Genomic DNA, 16894 nt, shown 5'->3' on the forward strand with positions numbered 1-16894 from the left:
GAGGGCGGGGCCTGTGGCACTGCTCCGGGGCGGAGCCTGGGTGGACGGCGCGGGGGCGGAGCCTGGGCGACAGCTCAGCGCGGGGGCGAGGCATAGGGCGTGGCGCAGCGCGGTGAAAGGGCTCAAGGAGCTTCTCGACTGGTAAATGTCTTTTGGCACGTTCAGAGTTGCTTCCGTTTGGAGGTGCTCATTCGCCTGGCTGCTCAATATTTAGATATCCTGCCTGACAGTGATTCTACCTGCCAATGAGGTCAGCTCTGTGTCCAGGAGCTCCCCTTGGGAGGGCTTTTCTAAGGTGATCTGATGCTCTAACAAGGGCGTCGTCTTCTGTTGCCTACAGGAGATGGCTTTCACTCCTTGCATTGTTGCAGGGCTGGCCTCTTGGCTGTTCTCAAAATTAGATGTTTGATGTATGAGTCAGGTACTGGTCTAGGATACAGAGCAGGTTCTACGGTTCCCTGAGGGTCCCTTCCGAGTGTGTGTGTGAACAGCCCCCTCTATTCCTGACTTATCTCTCAGTTCCTATGGGGAGGGAAAAGGAGGAGCAGAGACGGGGAGACAGCAAACTGACAGTTTTCTTCTGGGAGATCCCCTCTTAGATTTCCCCAACCCGTTCCAGGAATTCCTAGCCTCTAAAGGATCAAGTGGTGACCCAAGTCTTATCAAAATTGATTGAGCATGTGGATTGCCAATTCTGATTCCTAGGTGGGGACAGGGCCTCAGGTTCTGTGTTTCTAACAAGCTCCCAGGTGAGGCTGATGCTCTGTGGATTACACTTTGATTATCAGGAGTAGAGACATGGGGAACTGATCACTGAACTGGGTTGAATTGCTGTCCCCTCAAAAGATATGTTTCACCTCAACACCTGTGATGCAGGCAGGATCTTTGCTGATGTAATCACGTTCAGATGAGGTGGTTATGGAATAAGGTGGGCCCTAATCCAATGATTAATGTCCTTATAATAAGGAAATTTGGACACACACACACGGAGCATGCCACTTGATGACGGAGGCAGAGATTGGAGAGATGTCATAAACTGAGGAATACCAGGAATTGCTGGAAGAGGTAAGGGACTCGTCTTCCCTAGAATCTTCGAGAATGGCCCTGCCAAAATCTGGGACTTGGGTTTTAGCCTCCAGAACTGTGGGAGAAAACATTTCTGTTGTTTCCAGCCACCCAGTTTGTGGTCATTTGTAATGGAAGCCTTGGGAAACGGATACAGTTACCACTTTGGTGCAGCCTGAAATGATGTTCTGAGGAAAACACTTTGATTAATCTCGGGGGCTGACTTGACACCTTACAGGGAGGTAGTGGAGGAACTCTTGGATGTTCACAGAAAGCTACCAGGACACCCTCCCCTTGGCCTTTACCTGACCATAGAAGTCTGCCCTTAACTGGGGACAGAGTCTCAGCCCTTGAATCCTCACTGCATCCCAGACCTGTTTCATTTTCCCCTTTTTGAGCTTGAGTCAGTCACAGCGCCTTCAGTGATGTATGCTCTGGCCCTGCCAGGGACCATCTCGTTCTCCTCTGCCTTTGCTGTCTAGAGCCCAGGGATCATTGGAGTTGTGCTCTTCTGGTCAGAGAATCCAGAAACCCACTAGACCCTTGGCCATGTGCCTGGGGGAAAATCCTCCTCCTCTCAGGCGGTACCTCAGTGTTCTCAGCCGTCAATAAGATTTTGGGTGAGATGATTGGTAAGTTTCCTGGGTGGAGGTGGGGGAGTCTGTACTGTTTAGTGGCAGCAGCAACAGTACTAATGATCAGAATGGCAGCTGGCCTTCCACATGCCCAGGTAACAGACTTGAGCTGCCTATACTTGTCTCTTCCTTCCTTCTCTCCTTCTTAGCTTCTTTCCCTGTTTTCCTCCCTCTCCTTCCTCCTGATTTGCATGTAGAATGGGGAGGCTACTTGGGTGAGATGGTCCTCACTGAGTTGGACTGTCCCATACACACTGCCTTGGCACCTGTCCCCAGCACTCATTGCCAGTGCCACCCCACCCCAGTCACTTAACAAGTCACTTAACAACGTGTAGCAAATGCCTCCCAGGCAGTTCCCCAGACCAAGCGGACTGTTGAGTGAGCTCACTGCAGTTCTTCCCCATCTTTCTCCCCCTCTGTCTTCCCATGCCACCCCTCACTTGGGATAGAATAGGGGCACGTCTTTCCCATGGTGCCACCATCATCACCTATGGGCTGGGGGCCCAGCACTGCGAGGGCTGCTTGCTGAGATTGATGGCAGGGGGTCGGGGGTGGGGGTGGATGGCAGAGTGGGACCACCTGCAGGGCAAGGCAGGATGTGCTGAGCATCTGGGGGGGTGGGCCAGGGGAGGAGAGGGCTCTGTGGGGTGGGGCTGAGGGCTGGAGGAGAGGAGACCAGGTGGGTACCGACAAGGTCCAAGGCGTCTGCCCAGCTCTGCCCACCTTCCTCTTCCCCTGTTCTCCTCCCCTTACATCTCTCTGCCTGATCCCTGTGAGGTCATCCACCATGTCACCCTCAGGATGAGAGCCCAGCTATGTGAGCCCAGCTGCTGCCACTAAAGAGGGCAGACTCCCCCACCTCACCCTTGGCCCTGCCAGAATGCCCCTTGCTCAGTTACAGGGCTTCTCATGTGGGACTGAAAGGTACAGTTTTAGGGGAAGAAGTGGGGAGCAATTCTCATCTGTGTTACCAGCTTCAACTGTGCAGCCTCAATGCATGTCACCTGACAAACTAAACATTCAGTCTGCAGACTGCTTAGGGCCCCATGACCTGAGGCTGGAAGGGGAATTTTCTTCCTCTGTCCTGTGGATGTCTGTCACCTGGGGCACACCCTGCCCTATGCTGTTTAATGTCATACACAGGCCCCAAACCAGGTGGGCCTCTGGGAGATAGGGGTGGGAAGCATGGAGAGTGGGTGCTGCCCGGAGGGTCCAGATTCCCTGGGAAAACCACTGGGCTGACTCACCAATGCCCTCTTTCATCCCAAGATCCTTTCCAGTCCTTCAATGAGGGACACGCAGGGTGTCCTGCGTCCTGAAGGGCCTGTAGTCCACATCCTGGTGCCCCCTTCCTAGCCTGTATTAATCATGTTTGTATTTTCTCTATTTCTATTTTGACACCTTAACAAACTTGCTGGCAGTTTGGGATTAGCAGATGCAAACTATTATATATAGAATGGATAGACAACAAAATCCTACTGTTTAGAACAGGGAACTATATTCAATATCCTGTGATAAACCATAATAGCAAAAAAATATGAAAAAGAATATCTATATAACTGAGTCACTTTAATGTGTCCCAGAAACTAATACAAGATGGTAAATCAACTATATTTGATTACAAAATAAATTTTAAAAAGTCCAAAAAGCCAGTTGGCTGCAGAGGGACTGTTTCTCCCAGGGCTAGCAAAGGCTCAGCCTGGAGCATCCCCTTACCTGAATCTCAAGTACAAAGCCAATATTGGTTCCCTGCCCTAAGTCATGCCAGGGCCAGGTATGAGGTGACTTGAGACCACTCCTATAGTCAGAAGCCCACCAGAAGCATTCAAAGTACTCACAGACACAGGCTCTGGCTTGGCTTTCCTTGCTCCTGCTTCTGCCTTCTGAGTAAACCTGGAGCTTCCCCATGTGGCCCTGCATGGCATGGTGTGCCCTGTCCTCTCAGGAAATGTAAGTAAGTAATTCTTCTTTCAGTGGCACTGGCCTTTCCAGTTGTCACTATGTCACCTCTGTAAATTAAAACCTCACGGGGGCTTCCCTGGTGGCTCAGTGGTAAAGAATCTGCCTGCCAATGCAGGAGACATGGGTTCCATCCCTGGTCTGGGCAGATCTCACATGCCACAGAGCAACGAAGTCCAGGTGCCACAACTATTGAGCCTGTGCTCTAGAGCCCAGGAGCAGCAACTAACTAGTGAGCCCTCTGGCAGCAGCTGCTGAAGCCTGCATGCCCTAGAGCCTGGGCACCACAAGGGAAGCCACCATGCTGAGCCCACACACTGCAACAAAAAGTAGCACCTGCTGTTTGCAACTAGAAAAAGGCCTTGTAGCACAGCCAAAAATAAATCGGAAAAAACCCCCAAACCCGCATGGGTACACAGCTCCAGGCCCATCTCGTTTTTCTCTCTTTGCACTGACTTCCTAACCCTTTCTCCTGTTCTCAGACTGCAGGCCACAGCTCCCAACCACATTTCTTTCTGGCCTCTCTTGCCCTTCAAAGAACCTTCCAGACGTGCACCACCCATCACACTGTCCTCGGTACTATTAAAAGAGGTATAATTTCACCCTTAAATTAGCCCCGAATGTCTACAGTTTTAGTATTCACATTGGGGAGTGCAGGCAAACTGGCTGCTTCAGGCCCTGGTGGGCAGGGGAATGGAAATTAGTTCAATGTCTTTGAAAAGTGATTTGACAAAATATGTCAAGAATTTTAAAAATAGGACTTAACAAAAGAATGATCTTATTAAATTCTGATTTTTCTTTTTTATCGAAGTATAGTTGACTTATATCAATTACAAATATAATTTGGTAATTTTATAGATATCATCCATATAAAATTATTATAAGACATTGGCTTTTTCGGTGTGCTGTACATTACGTCTGTTAACTTATCTATTTTATAACTTGTAGTTTGTACCTCTTAAAATCCTGTCTCTTATTTGCCCCTCCCCCACCTCTCAACTATCTTATTATTTATAAGATAAAAATAGTATCAAATTTGCGTAAGTATAATGAAGATAAAATATGATCCTTCATGTAAAGTTTTAGAATAACATGTGGGACAAACCAAACAATAAGTTATCATTTACTTGATACAAGTAATCATTTTAATTCATTTGGAGTGCACCGTACACACACATATCTGTAGGGTTGTTGTTGTTTAGTTGCTAAGTCATGTTGTGTGACTCTTTGCAACCACATGGACCGTAGCCAGCCAGGCTCATGTGTTCATGGGATTCTCCAGGCAAGAATATTGGAGTGGATTGCCATTTCTGCTCCAATCTGTAGGGTACATGTATGGAATTTAGTCAGACAAAAAGGCTTGCTTCAAGGAGGGAGAATGGAGGAAGGTGTTAGTTGAGACGAAGAAAAACTTCACACTTGAAATGCTTAAAAATTCATATAATCTTAAAAAATGCAATACAATCCTACAGGGATGTTAAACTTAAAAAAAAGTACATAGAGAAAATTTTTACTCTTAATCTGTCCTGTTATTCCAGTCCTGCATAACTTTTATTTTTCCCGAGTATTTTTTGCAGAGACGAATGTTTTTCCAAAGATTGGAATCTGCATACCCTTCAGGACTGAAGCATCTTCCTGCCAACTGCTGTGGGACAAAACACCTTGTACAGTCAGCCCTCTGAATCTGTGGTTCCACATGGCCAGATTTAACCAACTTAGAAAATACTGAATTCGAGTTATGAAAAGTAAAACTTTAATTTTCTGTGTACTGGGAACTATTTACATATTATTCATAAACAACCATTTACATAACACATTTTATTAGATATTAGAAGTAACCTCAGTAACCTCAGATACAGCAGATGACACCACCCTTATGGCAGAAAGTGAAGAGGAACTGAAGAGCCTCTTGATGAAAGTGAAAGAGGAGCGTGAAAAAGCTGGCTTAAACTCAACATTCAAAAAACGAAGATCATGGCATCTGGTCCCATCGCATCATGACAAATAAGGGAAACAATGGAAACAGTGACAGACTTTATTTTCTTGGGCTCTGAAAATCACTGCAGATGGTGACTGCAGCCATGAAATTAAAAGATGCTTGCTCCTTGCAAGAAAATCTATGACCAACCTATACAGCATATTAAAAAGCAGAGACATTATTTTGCCGACAAAGGTCCGTCTAGTCAAAGCTATGTTTTTTCCAGTAGTCATGAATGGATGTGAGAGCTGGAGCATAAAGAAAGCTGAGCGCTGAAGAATTGAAGTTTTTGAACTGTGGTGTTGGAGAAGTTGAGAGTCCCTTGGACTGCAAGGAGATCAAATCAGTCAATCCTAAAGGAAATGAGTCCTGAATATTCATTGGAAGAACTCACGCTGAAGCTGAAACTCCAACACTTTGGCCACCTGATGCGAAGAACTGACTCACTGGGAAAAGACCCTGATTGAAGGCAGGAGGAGAAGGGGATGAGAGAGGATGATGGTCGGATGGCACTACCGACTGGCTGGACATGGCGTTTGAGCAACCTCCGGCAGTTGGTGATGTACAAGTAAGCCCGATGTGCTGCCGTCCACGGGGTGGCAGACTGGGACACGACTGAGCGACTGAACTTAACACGATTTCATATAAGAGACCTCAGGTTTTGGTATCGTGCACAGCTCCTGGAACCAAATATCTAGCATGACACTGACGGGGGAAACGACTAGCTAACAGCAGGATGGTTCCACACCTCTTAGCCCAAGTCCCCACCTCTCTCAGGCCCACGTGCTCCAAGGACCCCTCCCGGGTGGTTTCCAACGATGCCTGTCTAAGAGCCCCGCCCATCATGCTTTGCCTTCCGGCCAGCGTCTCAGGCATCGCGGCGGACAGCCCGGCATCCTGGGCGCCGCGGGCCTGGAAGGACCCCAGCGACAGGCTCAGCGTAGGGCCCGGTGGACGCAGCGGCAGCGGCGGTAGCGGCGGGTCGTTGCAACTGAAGGCGCCGGTTGTCTCCCGAACGCACTCTGCCGGCCACTCTCGCAGCCCTGGCTGACGGTCGTGCGGCCGGCGCCATGTCTGTGAGCGAGATCTTCGTGGAGCTGCAGGGCTTTTTGGCTGCCGAGCAGGACATCCGAGAGGCGAGCCCCCGTCTCCCCATATCCCTTCCCCTCTCCTTGCCTAGCTGGGCCGCGACGCCCGGCCCTCCTCCGTCGCTCTGATTCGAGCGGTGGGGAAGCCTCCGGGGGTGGGTTCCTACCCTTCACGTTTCGGCTTAGGGCACCTCCTTGACCCCAACCCCGATTCTGCTGCCAGGTCCTGGTTCCCTGTGTTCTGGGCTCGGTTCTTCGGCATCACCTACCTCATTTGGGTGTCAGTTTTTCTCATTTTTAGATCATTTTTATGTTGAACCCTCAGCGCTTGGGACTCAGACAACACGTGTTTCTTGTGTGGGTTATTGGTGTCTTAAAAGCATGTGTGGCCATTTCTCTTTAAAACTTTCCTATGGCTTCTCATTTTACGTGGGATAAAAATCCAGACTAACTGTGGTCCACGGGTCTCTCCAGTCTCTTTTTACTCCTGTTGTATATTATGGTCACGCTACTTCCCTTTTATTCCTCCAGTTCCCCAAATAGCGTCCTGCCTCGGGACTTTTGCAGGCACTGCTTGCTTTTCCTGGTATGCGTTTCTTTTCCACTCTTTTTTTTCTGGTCATCTTCGTGACCTCACAATCAAAAGGATCTTTTTCCTGTTATGTTTACTTATAGTAGGGCATTAATTTGTGCGGTCGTTACTTTTTAAACGCCTCCCGCTCGACACAACTGCAGGAAAGAAGGGACCGTTTGCTTGGTTCCCTAGTAATACAAGTGCTCAGTGAATATTTGCGAAATGAATGAATGAAAGATACGCAGTACTGTGTTGTGTTTCGTTTTTCTCTTTTTGGTTTATGTCTGGATACCTCGTCTCCTTCAGTCTTCCAGTGGGATATTTGGGGCGAGTGGGTGGCTGTTACCGTTTGAAATCTGTATGAGGAATCTCAGGTTTTTTAATGACTTCCTGAAGGTCTCATAGAGAAGGTAGAAAAGTCAGAATTCAGTTCTGAATAAATCTTGTGCACCATTTATGTCATTGTAAAGGTTGATAGTGTTGGAAATGTAAGTGAAGGTGTCATAGATCAAATATATTTTCTAGTATATTTGGTTTGAGGCTATTATAATATTTATGTTGAATTTATTTGATATTTTGATCTATTTCTTTCTAGGAAATCCGAAAAGTTGTACAGAGTTTAGAACAAACAGCTCGAGAGATTTTAACTCTACTGCAAGGGGTCCATCAGGGTGCTGGGTTTCAGGACAGTAAGTTCTTTGTTTTGATTTGGAAGGTTTTGTCCACTCTGTCAATCTTTCATCTAAAGAGTTAATTTACATTCAAAAGACATATCAAATCTGTAAGGTTTAACTATGAAAATTGTTCCTCATGTTTCTATGGTGAGTAAAAATTGGAGAAATAAGTGAGTTGATCATTTTATAGGTTTGCAGAATTCTCTGTATTTTTGTTGATTTTCCGCTTTCACATAGGTTGAATTAGGAATGTTTTCTCTAGTGGTGTAGTTCTACTGATGATATTTGTGGTAGTTCCATAGTTCTCTTGTGTATATAGCAACTTTTATTTGGCTTTTTCTTAACACCAATCTTTCAGTCATTGAATGTGATGTAATATGTACTTTTAGATAGTAAAATGGCCACTGTAAAATGTTGTCACAGTGTTTACAGTCAGTCTTTTGAATGGAGATACAGAGTATAAGAAGGTTAGAAATGGAATCTCTGTTGTAAAAGATAACACAGTTAAAAGAAGTGAAATGTGTTTTCAGATTAAGAATTGTATCATAACATAGCTAAAAGGTGTCAGGGGCAAGTCATTTTTATGAGAGAGAGGGAGTTGGTCAGCCTGATTGAGAATAATTATAAAGCTGTTAATTTTTTTTAAAATTTTTGATCACATCATGTGACATGTAGAATCTTAGTTCCCCAAACAGGGATTGAACCCTTGCACCCTGCAGTGGAAGCATGGAGTCTTAACCACTGAACTTGCAAAGAAATCCTAAAGTTGCTTTTTGACCAAATATAAGTGCTAAGTGAAGTCGCTCAGTCGTGTCTAACTTTTTGCGACCCCATGGACTGTAGCCTACCAGGCTTCTCCGTCTGTGGGATTTTCCAGGCAAGAATACTGGAGTGGGTTGTTATTTTCTTCTCCAGGAGATCTTCCCAACCCAGGGATTGAACCTGGGTCTCCCGTATTGTAGGGAGATGCTTTACCGTCTGAGCCATCAAGGAAGTCCTTGACCAAATATGAGAGCCTTCAAAATCCAATTTTAGGCATCCTTTGGGGACTGTCTAGGAAAGGTGCTTAAAGATTAGTTAATTTATAACAGTTTGCCAGTGTGTTTCCTGACATACCCCCTTTTAGCAGTTTTTTGTTGTTTATTTTTCAGTAGGGAAACTAGATATGAAATTTTGAGAGCCAGGTTGATAGCAGAGATGCATGCTCTACATTTCCTCATGAGATTTAAAAAAATTGATTTATTTCCAGGTAGACTGCATAGATTGTTAAGCAAGAACTGTATTTGAAATTTGGTAAGTCTTTCATTATTTCATTTGACTATCTTTTTGTGATCAGTTCCAAAGAGGTGTTTGAAAGCTCGAGAACATTTTGGTACAGTAAAAACACATCTAACGTCTTTGAAGACCAAGTTTCCTGCTGAACAGTATTACAGGTTTGTAAGATAAGTAGCATCTTGTTTAACATTAAGTAAAAGAAGGCAAGAGAAAAATTTGCATGGACTAAATGATTGCTTAGATTTAGTTGACAATCCTTCTACTTAGAAGAAACAACAGAGAGGAAAAGGAACTGTTAATAGTGGTAGTATTTTAATGGTGACAAAATTGCTGACTTTTTTTTCTCCCTTTTACTTTCATAATTTTCTTAAGGAACGTGTAATTTTTACAATGAGAAAGTAATTAAAAAGAAAATATGTATTATGTGAAGGTCAAATAGAGAATGTTTTTTAGTTTATTGAAGTTACTTGTAAAGTTAGATGGACCGTATCTATGCTACTAAGGTTATGAAATTGTCAGTGTATGTGTATAAACTGAATATTGAATTTTGCTGCCAAGTAACATATGCAGGTAATATTTTCTGCCATATTTTATTAAATCTACAGCACTATTAATTTTAAGAAACAATGTTATGTTTTGTGTCATTAGGGAAAAGATTATTAATCATAATTATGAAACATGTAGATTGTTTAATACTTCCTGATTTCACAGGTGTTAAACTGGGAAAAGCTGAGTGTTGATGAAATATGGTAAATAGGAACCTAAACTTTCTATTTAGACTTGCTTTCTCACTAGAGACAATGTTCTTTTAAGATATGTTAGGGCAAGAAATACTTAAGACAGGTATGTGGGGAGTGGGTAGTATAACCTCACAAGATTGTTGAAAGATAGGGGCTGGCAAATTACTGTGACCTTTTATATTTTATATAAATATATTTATATTTTAAAGAGTTAACTAAGAAAAGGAAAAAAAAAAAACAAATAAGAGTGTGATAGAGACTGAATGTGACCTAGAAAGCCTCAGTCTTAGAAAAGGTTTGCTGACCCCTGCTGTAAGGTTAATAACAGACGCTTAGAGATAGGACAGGAGAACTGGCAGGGTCTTTAGAGAGCATGGAGTTTGGAGTTCACATACAGGCTGCCCTCTGGCTGATTTGGCCCTCAAAATGTTTGGTTTGACCTAGGTTGTGTTGAAAGATGTTTTTGAATTTGTTGCCACATTTGAAAATCAGGAGGCATAGCGTAAATATCTAGGGGTTATAAAATTTCTTTTTTTCTTTTTCAGTCTCCTAGCTCAGTTTAACTACTGTATCCCAGTGTTTTAAGGTCACCTGTTTAGTGACGGTAGTTCTTTCTCATGTGTGTGAAGCTGGAGTTTCTTGATACCCTGCATTCAGTTCAGAGTGTAGGACTGAGATGCTGAGGCTGATATACATTGCAGTTCTCATCAATTTGCATTTGCCAGCATTTATTTTTCTCAGAGCAGCATCATTGTTCACCGATTAAACTTCTAAAGCACAGTTGCTCTTGTCTATAACATTTGGCTGTAAATTTTTGCATTCATCAGAATTGGACCATGCTTCTTATAAAAATTATAATAAATAATTGTTATAAATTTGGACTGGCAAAATTTACACTAAATCCATCTATATAAAATACTTAAATGTCATATTGTTCTTAACACATTTTATATTTTGGAGTTTCACATAAGGTTTTGTTTGAAAAAGGGTCCCGTGCTGCACACGTTTGGCCGTGACTGTCCTGTGCCCGTCTTTCTAACACCTGGTCCCTTGCACTCACTGCAGGTTTCACGAGCACTGGAGGTTTGTGCTGCAGCGCTTGGTCTTCCTGGCAGCGTTTGTTGTGTACTTGGAGTCTGAAACCCTAGTGACCCGAGAAGCGGTTACGGAGATCCTTGGCAGTGAGTATCCTCAGTCGTGTCCATCCACATGATCAGTTTAATTTTTGGTGGGAGGGGCTTTCTGTTTATGGAAACAAATGAGAACTAAGTGGAAAACTGGTTTCTTGGAGAGATGAAAACTAAAAATATGTAGGGGCTTGCTCTGTTTACTTGGGCGTTTCTTCTGGTGTTTTAGAAAAGTTGAAAGTGAATACCTGTGTACTCCACTTAGATCCTCTGCTTGTTCACATTTTGCCCTGTCTGTCATCTCCTCACTGTGTGTTGGGGGCATGTTTGGACTGTTTGGAAGTTAAGCGTAGATCCCATGACTTCTCCTTAAATGTTTCAACACATACCTTCTAAAAGCTATTCTCATGCATAACAGGATACTATTCTTGGTGGTATTACTTTAAGAAAAATAAAACGAAAGATTGAATTTTGCTTGAGAACTCAAAAATTCCACAGTGAGGTCTGTTGCCAAGGATATATCCACATTCAAAAGATAGTTTTGAAAGACTCCTTTCTTTACTTTGAGAGAAATTGTACTTGTGTATACGTGTGTGTATTTAAAACAGATTTTAGGTGTAAGTTATGTTTCCATCGTGACCTTGTCTTTGCCGTGTCACATGTTTCAGTTGAGCCTGATCGGGAGAAGGGATTTCACTTGGATGTGGAAGATTATCTCTCAGGAGTTCTCATTCTCGCTAGTGAACTGGTAAGAAACTTAGTGATTTGCCATTTGCTCTTTTTGACGTTTCCATATCATTGTCAGTTTTTTTAAATGGGTACAAAAATTCAGATGTCCCATTCTTTTCTAAGCCATCTGTTGGTCACAGGGTAGTCATTGACTGGGTATTGTGTGTGTGAACGTTTTGCTGGGATGGCAGTTCAGACAATGAGGTGGTTTTGCACACTTGTTATTATGCGATTTAAAAAGATGAGAACACTTCTTCCTTTCAGAGCAGTGGCACAGTATATATTCCTGGTAACTGTTCCTTTATATAGTTGTTTTTGGGAACAATTAACTATAGAACTTTTACCAGTTGTTATTGTCTTTCTCCCCTTAATTTCTCTCTGAGAAACTGTCCTATAAAAATAAAAGCAGAAGAAAGCTGTTATAAAAGAGTTCACTCTAACCCTGTTTATATTTATGAGAAGTCAGGAGACCACAGAAACTCCACCAAAAGGGGAATGATTTCTTAGTTTTGAGTAAGTAAATACCGAGCGGTTGTCAGAACTGTAGTTATGAGGGATAGTGTGGAGAAGTCGTGGCGCACTGGCCTCGTGGCTGTGACTTGGAGGAAGAGCCCTGCTGTGACCTTCCGCTTCTCTCCCACAGTCGAGGTTGTCTGTCAACAGCGTGACCGCCGGAGACTACTCCCGGCCCCTGCACATCTCCACCTTCATCAACGAGCTGGATTCCGGCTTCCGCCTCCTCAACCTCAAAAACGATTCCCTGAGGAAGCGCTACGATGGCCTGAAGTACGACGTGAAGAAAGTGGAGGAGGTAGTCTACGACCTCTCCATCCGGGGTTTCAACAAGGAGACGGCAGCAGCCTGCGTGGAGAAGTAGGGGGCTCCCCCGACAAGCCCTGCTGACTCCAGTGGTGCCCACCAGGCCCAGCCCAGCGCCTCCCATGGTAGTTAGGATGTCCCGTCGCTAAACACCGCGCTTCATTTTCTTAACCAGTTGTGTGGTGTATCAGAGTTGAAACACTTTTTAGGGAGTGACAGAATAGCCTTTACAAAGACAGGTTTTTCTTTGTTGTTTTCAGTGAATTTGCTCTGTAACTCAGTACACTTCGGTTTTGTCAGAAAACGTACATGTTGATCTCTTGGTAAAGTTCTTTTCTTGCTACCCTGATGGTGTCCACGTGCTGACTGAGAACTTCATTGTCTTGTTTGTGATTCTTCCAGGAGTGATCCTTGGTGTTTTCTGTTTCCATACTAGCCATCCATATCCAGGTGTGGCCTGGATACAGTGTAAAAACATAATTAAACGGATGGTTGCCAAGTGAAGGACAGCTTATTTTATATTTTCCTTCCTTATTTTAAGCCTTGTGAGTAAATCAGGTATTGAATTTTTTTGCAAGGCAAGTATAGCCCTAGGGTTCTATCTCACTGCCATCAAAATGTCAGAGATTAAACTGCAAAGACAAATTCAGCAGGTTATTTTGGGAGAATTTTGTAATAAGGATTGAGTAGCATCATCTGGCTTTGTTTACCAGGTGGGGAGTAGGGGTAGGGTTCTAAAACACCCATTTTCTGATGTTGCCTTAACATTCTGCTCTTGCAGAATGTAACATCTTCTCCACATGCATCTTAAACATTTCATATGATATATTTCTGAGTGTGAAACCTCTTACCTAATAGCCAGGTAGACCTGTAGGTCTGGGAGTGTGAAGCCACTCAGCCAGTTAATTCTCAACACCCTGACTGGTGATATTCTGAGAGAAGAATGCTGTGCTTTGTCTGAAAGAGAAAACCTTGAATTAAAAGGCAAAAAATAGCTGACTTGGTCATATTTTTAAGAATAAACAATCCTCTCAGGTTGTTAATTATTCCAGTTTTGGGCAAGTCACATATACTGGCACAGGGCCTGTCCCCTGCAACCCCCACCCTCCCCCATCCCCCATTTTCAGGTAGTACTTGCCATGTAACTTACTGTTGAGTTGAAATTATTAAAATGGTGACTTCAACCACAGTATCTTGGAGCTCACTGAAAGGAAGGTGCCAGTGTGTCCAGAATAATAGGAACTACTTAGAAGTGTCACCTTCTCAGGCCTAATACGAGTTTAGGCTTCCTGTTTGTAAGTAGGATTTTCGGCATGGGCATTGGAGCTGTTAGGAGGCCAAGTTAAGGACTGACCAAATTTTCCATCATGAGGAAAGAAGTAGAAATAAGGCATAAATTGCTGTGCATTGTTGGATTTTAGAATAATTTTCTTGACAGCTCTTTCTGCAAAGAATTTGTGGAAAGAAGAAAGTTGTAGTCGTAAAGTACCTAGGATGCCCATCTAAAATGTGCAGTAATAGCACTGCCTGGATTGAGCATAAAAGGGTCTGAATTATGCAATCAGACATATGCAGTAAGTTTGATACTAGTTTTCTTTGCTTCTTTAAGTACTGATTCTGCTTGAGAATAGTAAAGTTCTTGGGAGAAGTTTTGGATTTCAGTTTTCACAAATAGATTTTAAGTGGAGGAGCGCATTCTGGTTTTATACACCATTTGGGGATATCAAGTGTTATGTGTGATTATTGTGTTGTGTCTGTTGCTGGCTTGTTGTAAAGCAATAAAAACAGTTTCTTTTCTTTTTTGGTCTTTTTGTCACTTAGTGTGTTGCTATGAGAACTCTTCTATGTGGGCAGTAAGTTCTTAGTGTTTTTTTCTTTTTAAATTTTTTTGCCATGCCATTTGGCATATAGGAGCCCGGTTCCCTGACCAGGGATAGAACCCACACCCCCTGAGTTGGAAATGTGTAGTCTTAGTCACAGGACTACTACAGAAGTCCTGAGTTCTGAATATTTTTGCCGCTGAAGAAGACCGGGGCAATGAGCACACACTACCCTGTGATAGAAGTCAACAGCACTGAGCTGTGTACTGCAAAGTATAGGTAATGGTGGTGTGCGCTCCCCTGGTTGGGAAATAACAGGTATTTTAACTGAAGATGTTGAGAAGCCTTGGCTGTGGTTTCAGGACACCAGGATTGCTTTTTCTAACTTTAGAAAATCAGGTTAGAGAAAACAGAGATTAGTGGATGCTTTCTTTACAGATTTATTTATAAGGAGAAGAAAAGAGCTCCATAAATACTTGACAGAATTTGCCCTGCCTTAAACAATGAGTGATGCTTAGGAGAAGGCAATGGCACCCCACTCCAGTACTCTTGCCTGGAAAATCCCATGGACAGAGGAGCCTGGTAGGCTGCAGTCCACGGGGTCGCGAAGAGTCGGACACGACTGAGCGACTTCACTTTCACTTTTCACTTTCATGCATTGGAGAAGGAAATGGCAACCCACTCCAGTGTTCTTGCCTGGAGAATCCCAGGGACAGCAGAACCTGGTGGGCTGCCGTCTATGGGGTCGCACAGAGTTGGACACGACTGAAGCGACTTAGCAGCAGCAGCAGGGGAATATAATAAAGAACAAAAACTCCTTTGGCTGTATTTTGAGACCTTCACTCGGCTGAAGAGATGATTTGGATATGGCTCTTTTTGCATTGTTTCATGATGGTGTACTCAGAAGTTACAACTTTCTTCGACTTTCTTCTTTCATGTTCTAGACTCTACTGTTTGTCCCAGGTAGAGTATCACTGTCATGCCTCACACCAAGTAAGATTTTTTTCCTGAGCCTGAAATAATTTATTTTCTTAGTATTCATTTTAATAAGCATTAAGAGGGCATGTGGAGCTGAGGACAGAGCCCAGGTTACCAGCAAGGGGAGGGGACATGCAAAAAGAGCCATATCCAAATCATCTCTTCAGCCGAGTGAAGGTCTCAAAATACAGCCAAAGGAGTTTTTGTTCTTTATTATATTCCCCTGCTGCTGCTGCTAAGTCGCTTCAGTCGTGTCCAACTCTGTGCGACCCCATAGACGGCAGCCCACCAGGTTCTGCTGTCCCTGGGATTCTCCAGGCAAGAACACTGGAGTGGGTTGCCATTTCCTTCTCCAATGGAGGCCGAGGAAGTGGCGCCCATGACAAGATGAAATGGTCAGAGAGCTTGACAGAACAGGGAGAGTGGCTCATCACAGAATCGAGGGGAATAAAGTATCTTAGGGTTTTTTAGGTGAGAGATTGAAAATGTACACATTTCACAGCCTGAGCGCCTTGTGACTTTGTCGGGCTTGTGACTTTCCTAAGCTCCACTCATCCTCCAGCTCTCCTGATTTATTTTTGGCGCAGCATGCTTGGGTTCCGCAAAGCGGTCTCCCCATTTCCCTCCCATCCAGAGCCCTGAACATCTCAACTGGCTGCTCTGCAGGCACCACGAGTCCATGAGCCTTGTGACTTGGGCGAGGCTGGGTGAGAGCACTATAGAGCGCATGCATTTCCCACTCAGGCTCCCCGTCCATCACAGGTTAGCAGGGGGACCCACTCCATGCTGTCCTCACATAGCTCACTCACAGAGCAGCTGCCAGCTGGACCTTCTGCTAGTTCCTCCGGGAGAGTCTTGTCCAGACATGAGCTCTGGTTTGGAAGTGACATGTCATTTTCTCTCATTCACTGGTTAGAACTGGATGTGCGGCCCTACTCATGCCAAGGGAGCCAGGAAATGGAATCCCACCTTTGTAGGATAAGAGGGTGGAGAGGCAGACAAACTGATGAAAACTGTGAGTGCTGTTCAGCTCCTCTTGTTAGATGATTAATAGTATTTCTAGTGACACATGCATTTCATTGGGCTTGGAAGGGAGAAGAGATGACCCAGGCCACTTGCTGCCTGGTGGGTGACAGATGAGGATGGGTCATCTGTAGTCATCCCCTGTTGTTGAAGGTGTTTCCTGTGTGAAGATTCCTTTGGTGTGTGTGTGTTTGTGATTGGGTTTTTGTGTTTTAAATCAAGATTCAGTGAGCTGTAACATGTTCCAAGCACCATGCTAAAAGTTTTATTCAGATCATCTCATTTCATCCTTGGAACAACCTTATGAGGTTGCTACCACATTTTCCCCCATTTGCATGCATGTGTGCTAAGTCGCTTCAGTTGTGTCTGACTGTGTGACCCTATGGACTGTAGCCCATCAGGCCCCTCTG

At 44.2% G+C, this 16894-nt stretch overlaps 1 protein-coding gene across 3 annotated transcripts; it reads left to right on the plus strand.

The window, feature by feature from the left end:
• Positions 1–76: 76 nt before the first annotated feature.
• Positions 77–14460, plus strand: TSN (translin). 3 transcript variants are annotated; one of them, XM_012140479.5, is made up of 6 exons: positions 77–6205; positions 7895–7988; positions 9310–9406; positions 11054–11169; positions 11784–11863; positions 12488–14460. In XM_012140479.5, the coding sequence occupies exons 1-6, from the start codon at positions 6167–6169 to the stop codon at positions 12719–12721; spliced, it is 660 nt and encodes a 219-aa protein (XP_011995869.1). In that variant the 5' UTR covers positions 77–6166; the 3' UTR covers positions 12722–14460. The 3 variants fall into 3 exon arrangements, with proteins under 3 accessions (XP_011995869.1, XP_004004819.1, XP_011995877.1); XM_004004770.5 differs by lacking the exon at positions 77–6205 and adding an exon at positions 6569–6773; XM_012140487.4 differs by lacking the exons at positions 77–6205; positions 11784–11863 and adding an exon at positions 6569–6773.
• Positions 14461–16894: the final 2434 nt, after the last annotated feature.

This window comes from Ovis aries, chromosome 2 (assembly GCF_016772045.2).
Source record: "Ovis aries strain OAR_USU_Benz2616 breed Rambouillet chromosome 2, ARS-UI_Ramb_v3.0, whole genome shotgun sequence".
NCBI lineage: Eukaryota > Metazoa > Chordata > Mammalia > Artiodactyla > Bovidae > Ovis > Ovis aries.

Excerpts from the sequence above, each read along its gene's own strand:
- TSN (XM_004004770.5), top strand. The coding sequence starts at position 6,708 with ATGTCTGTGAGCGAGATCTTCGTGGAGCTGCAGGGCTTTTTGGCTGCC. Across the intron at positions 6,774-7,894 it reads CCGAGCAGGACATCCGAGAG|GAAATCCGAAAAGTTGTACA; the intron begins GCGAGCCCCCGT and ends ATTTCTTTCTAG. Across the intron at positions 11,864-12,487 it reads TCATTCTCGCTAGTGAACTG|TCGAGGTTGTCTGTCAACAG; the intron begins GTAAGAAACTTA and ends TCTCTCCCACAG.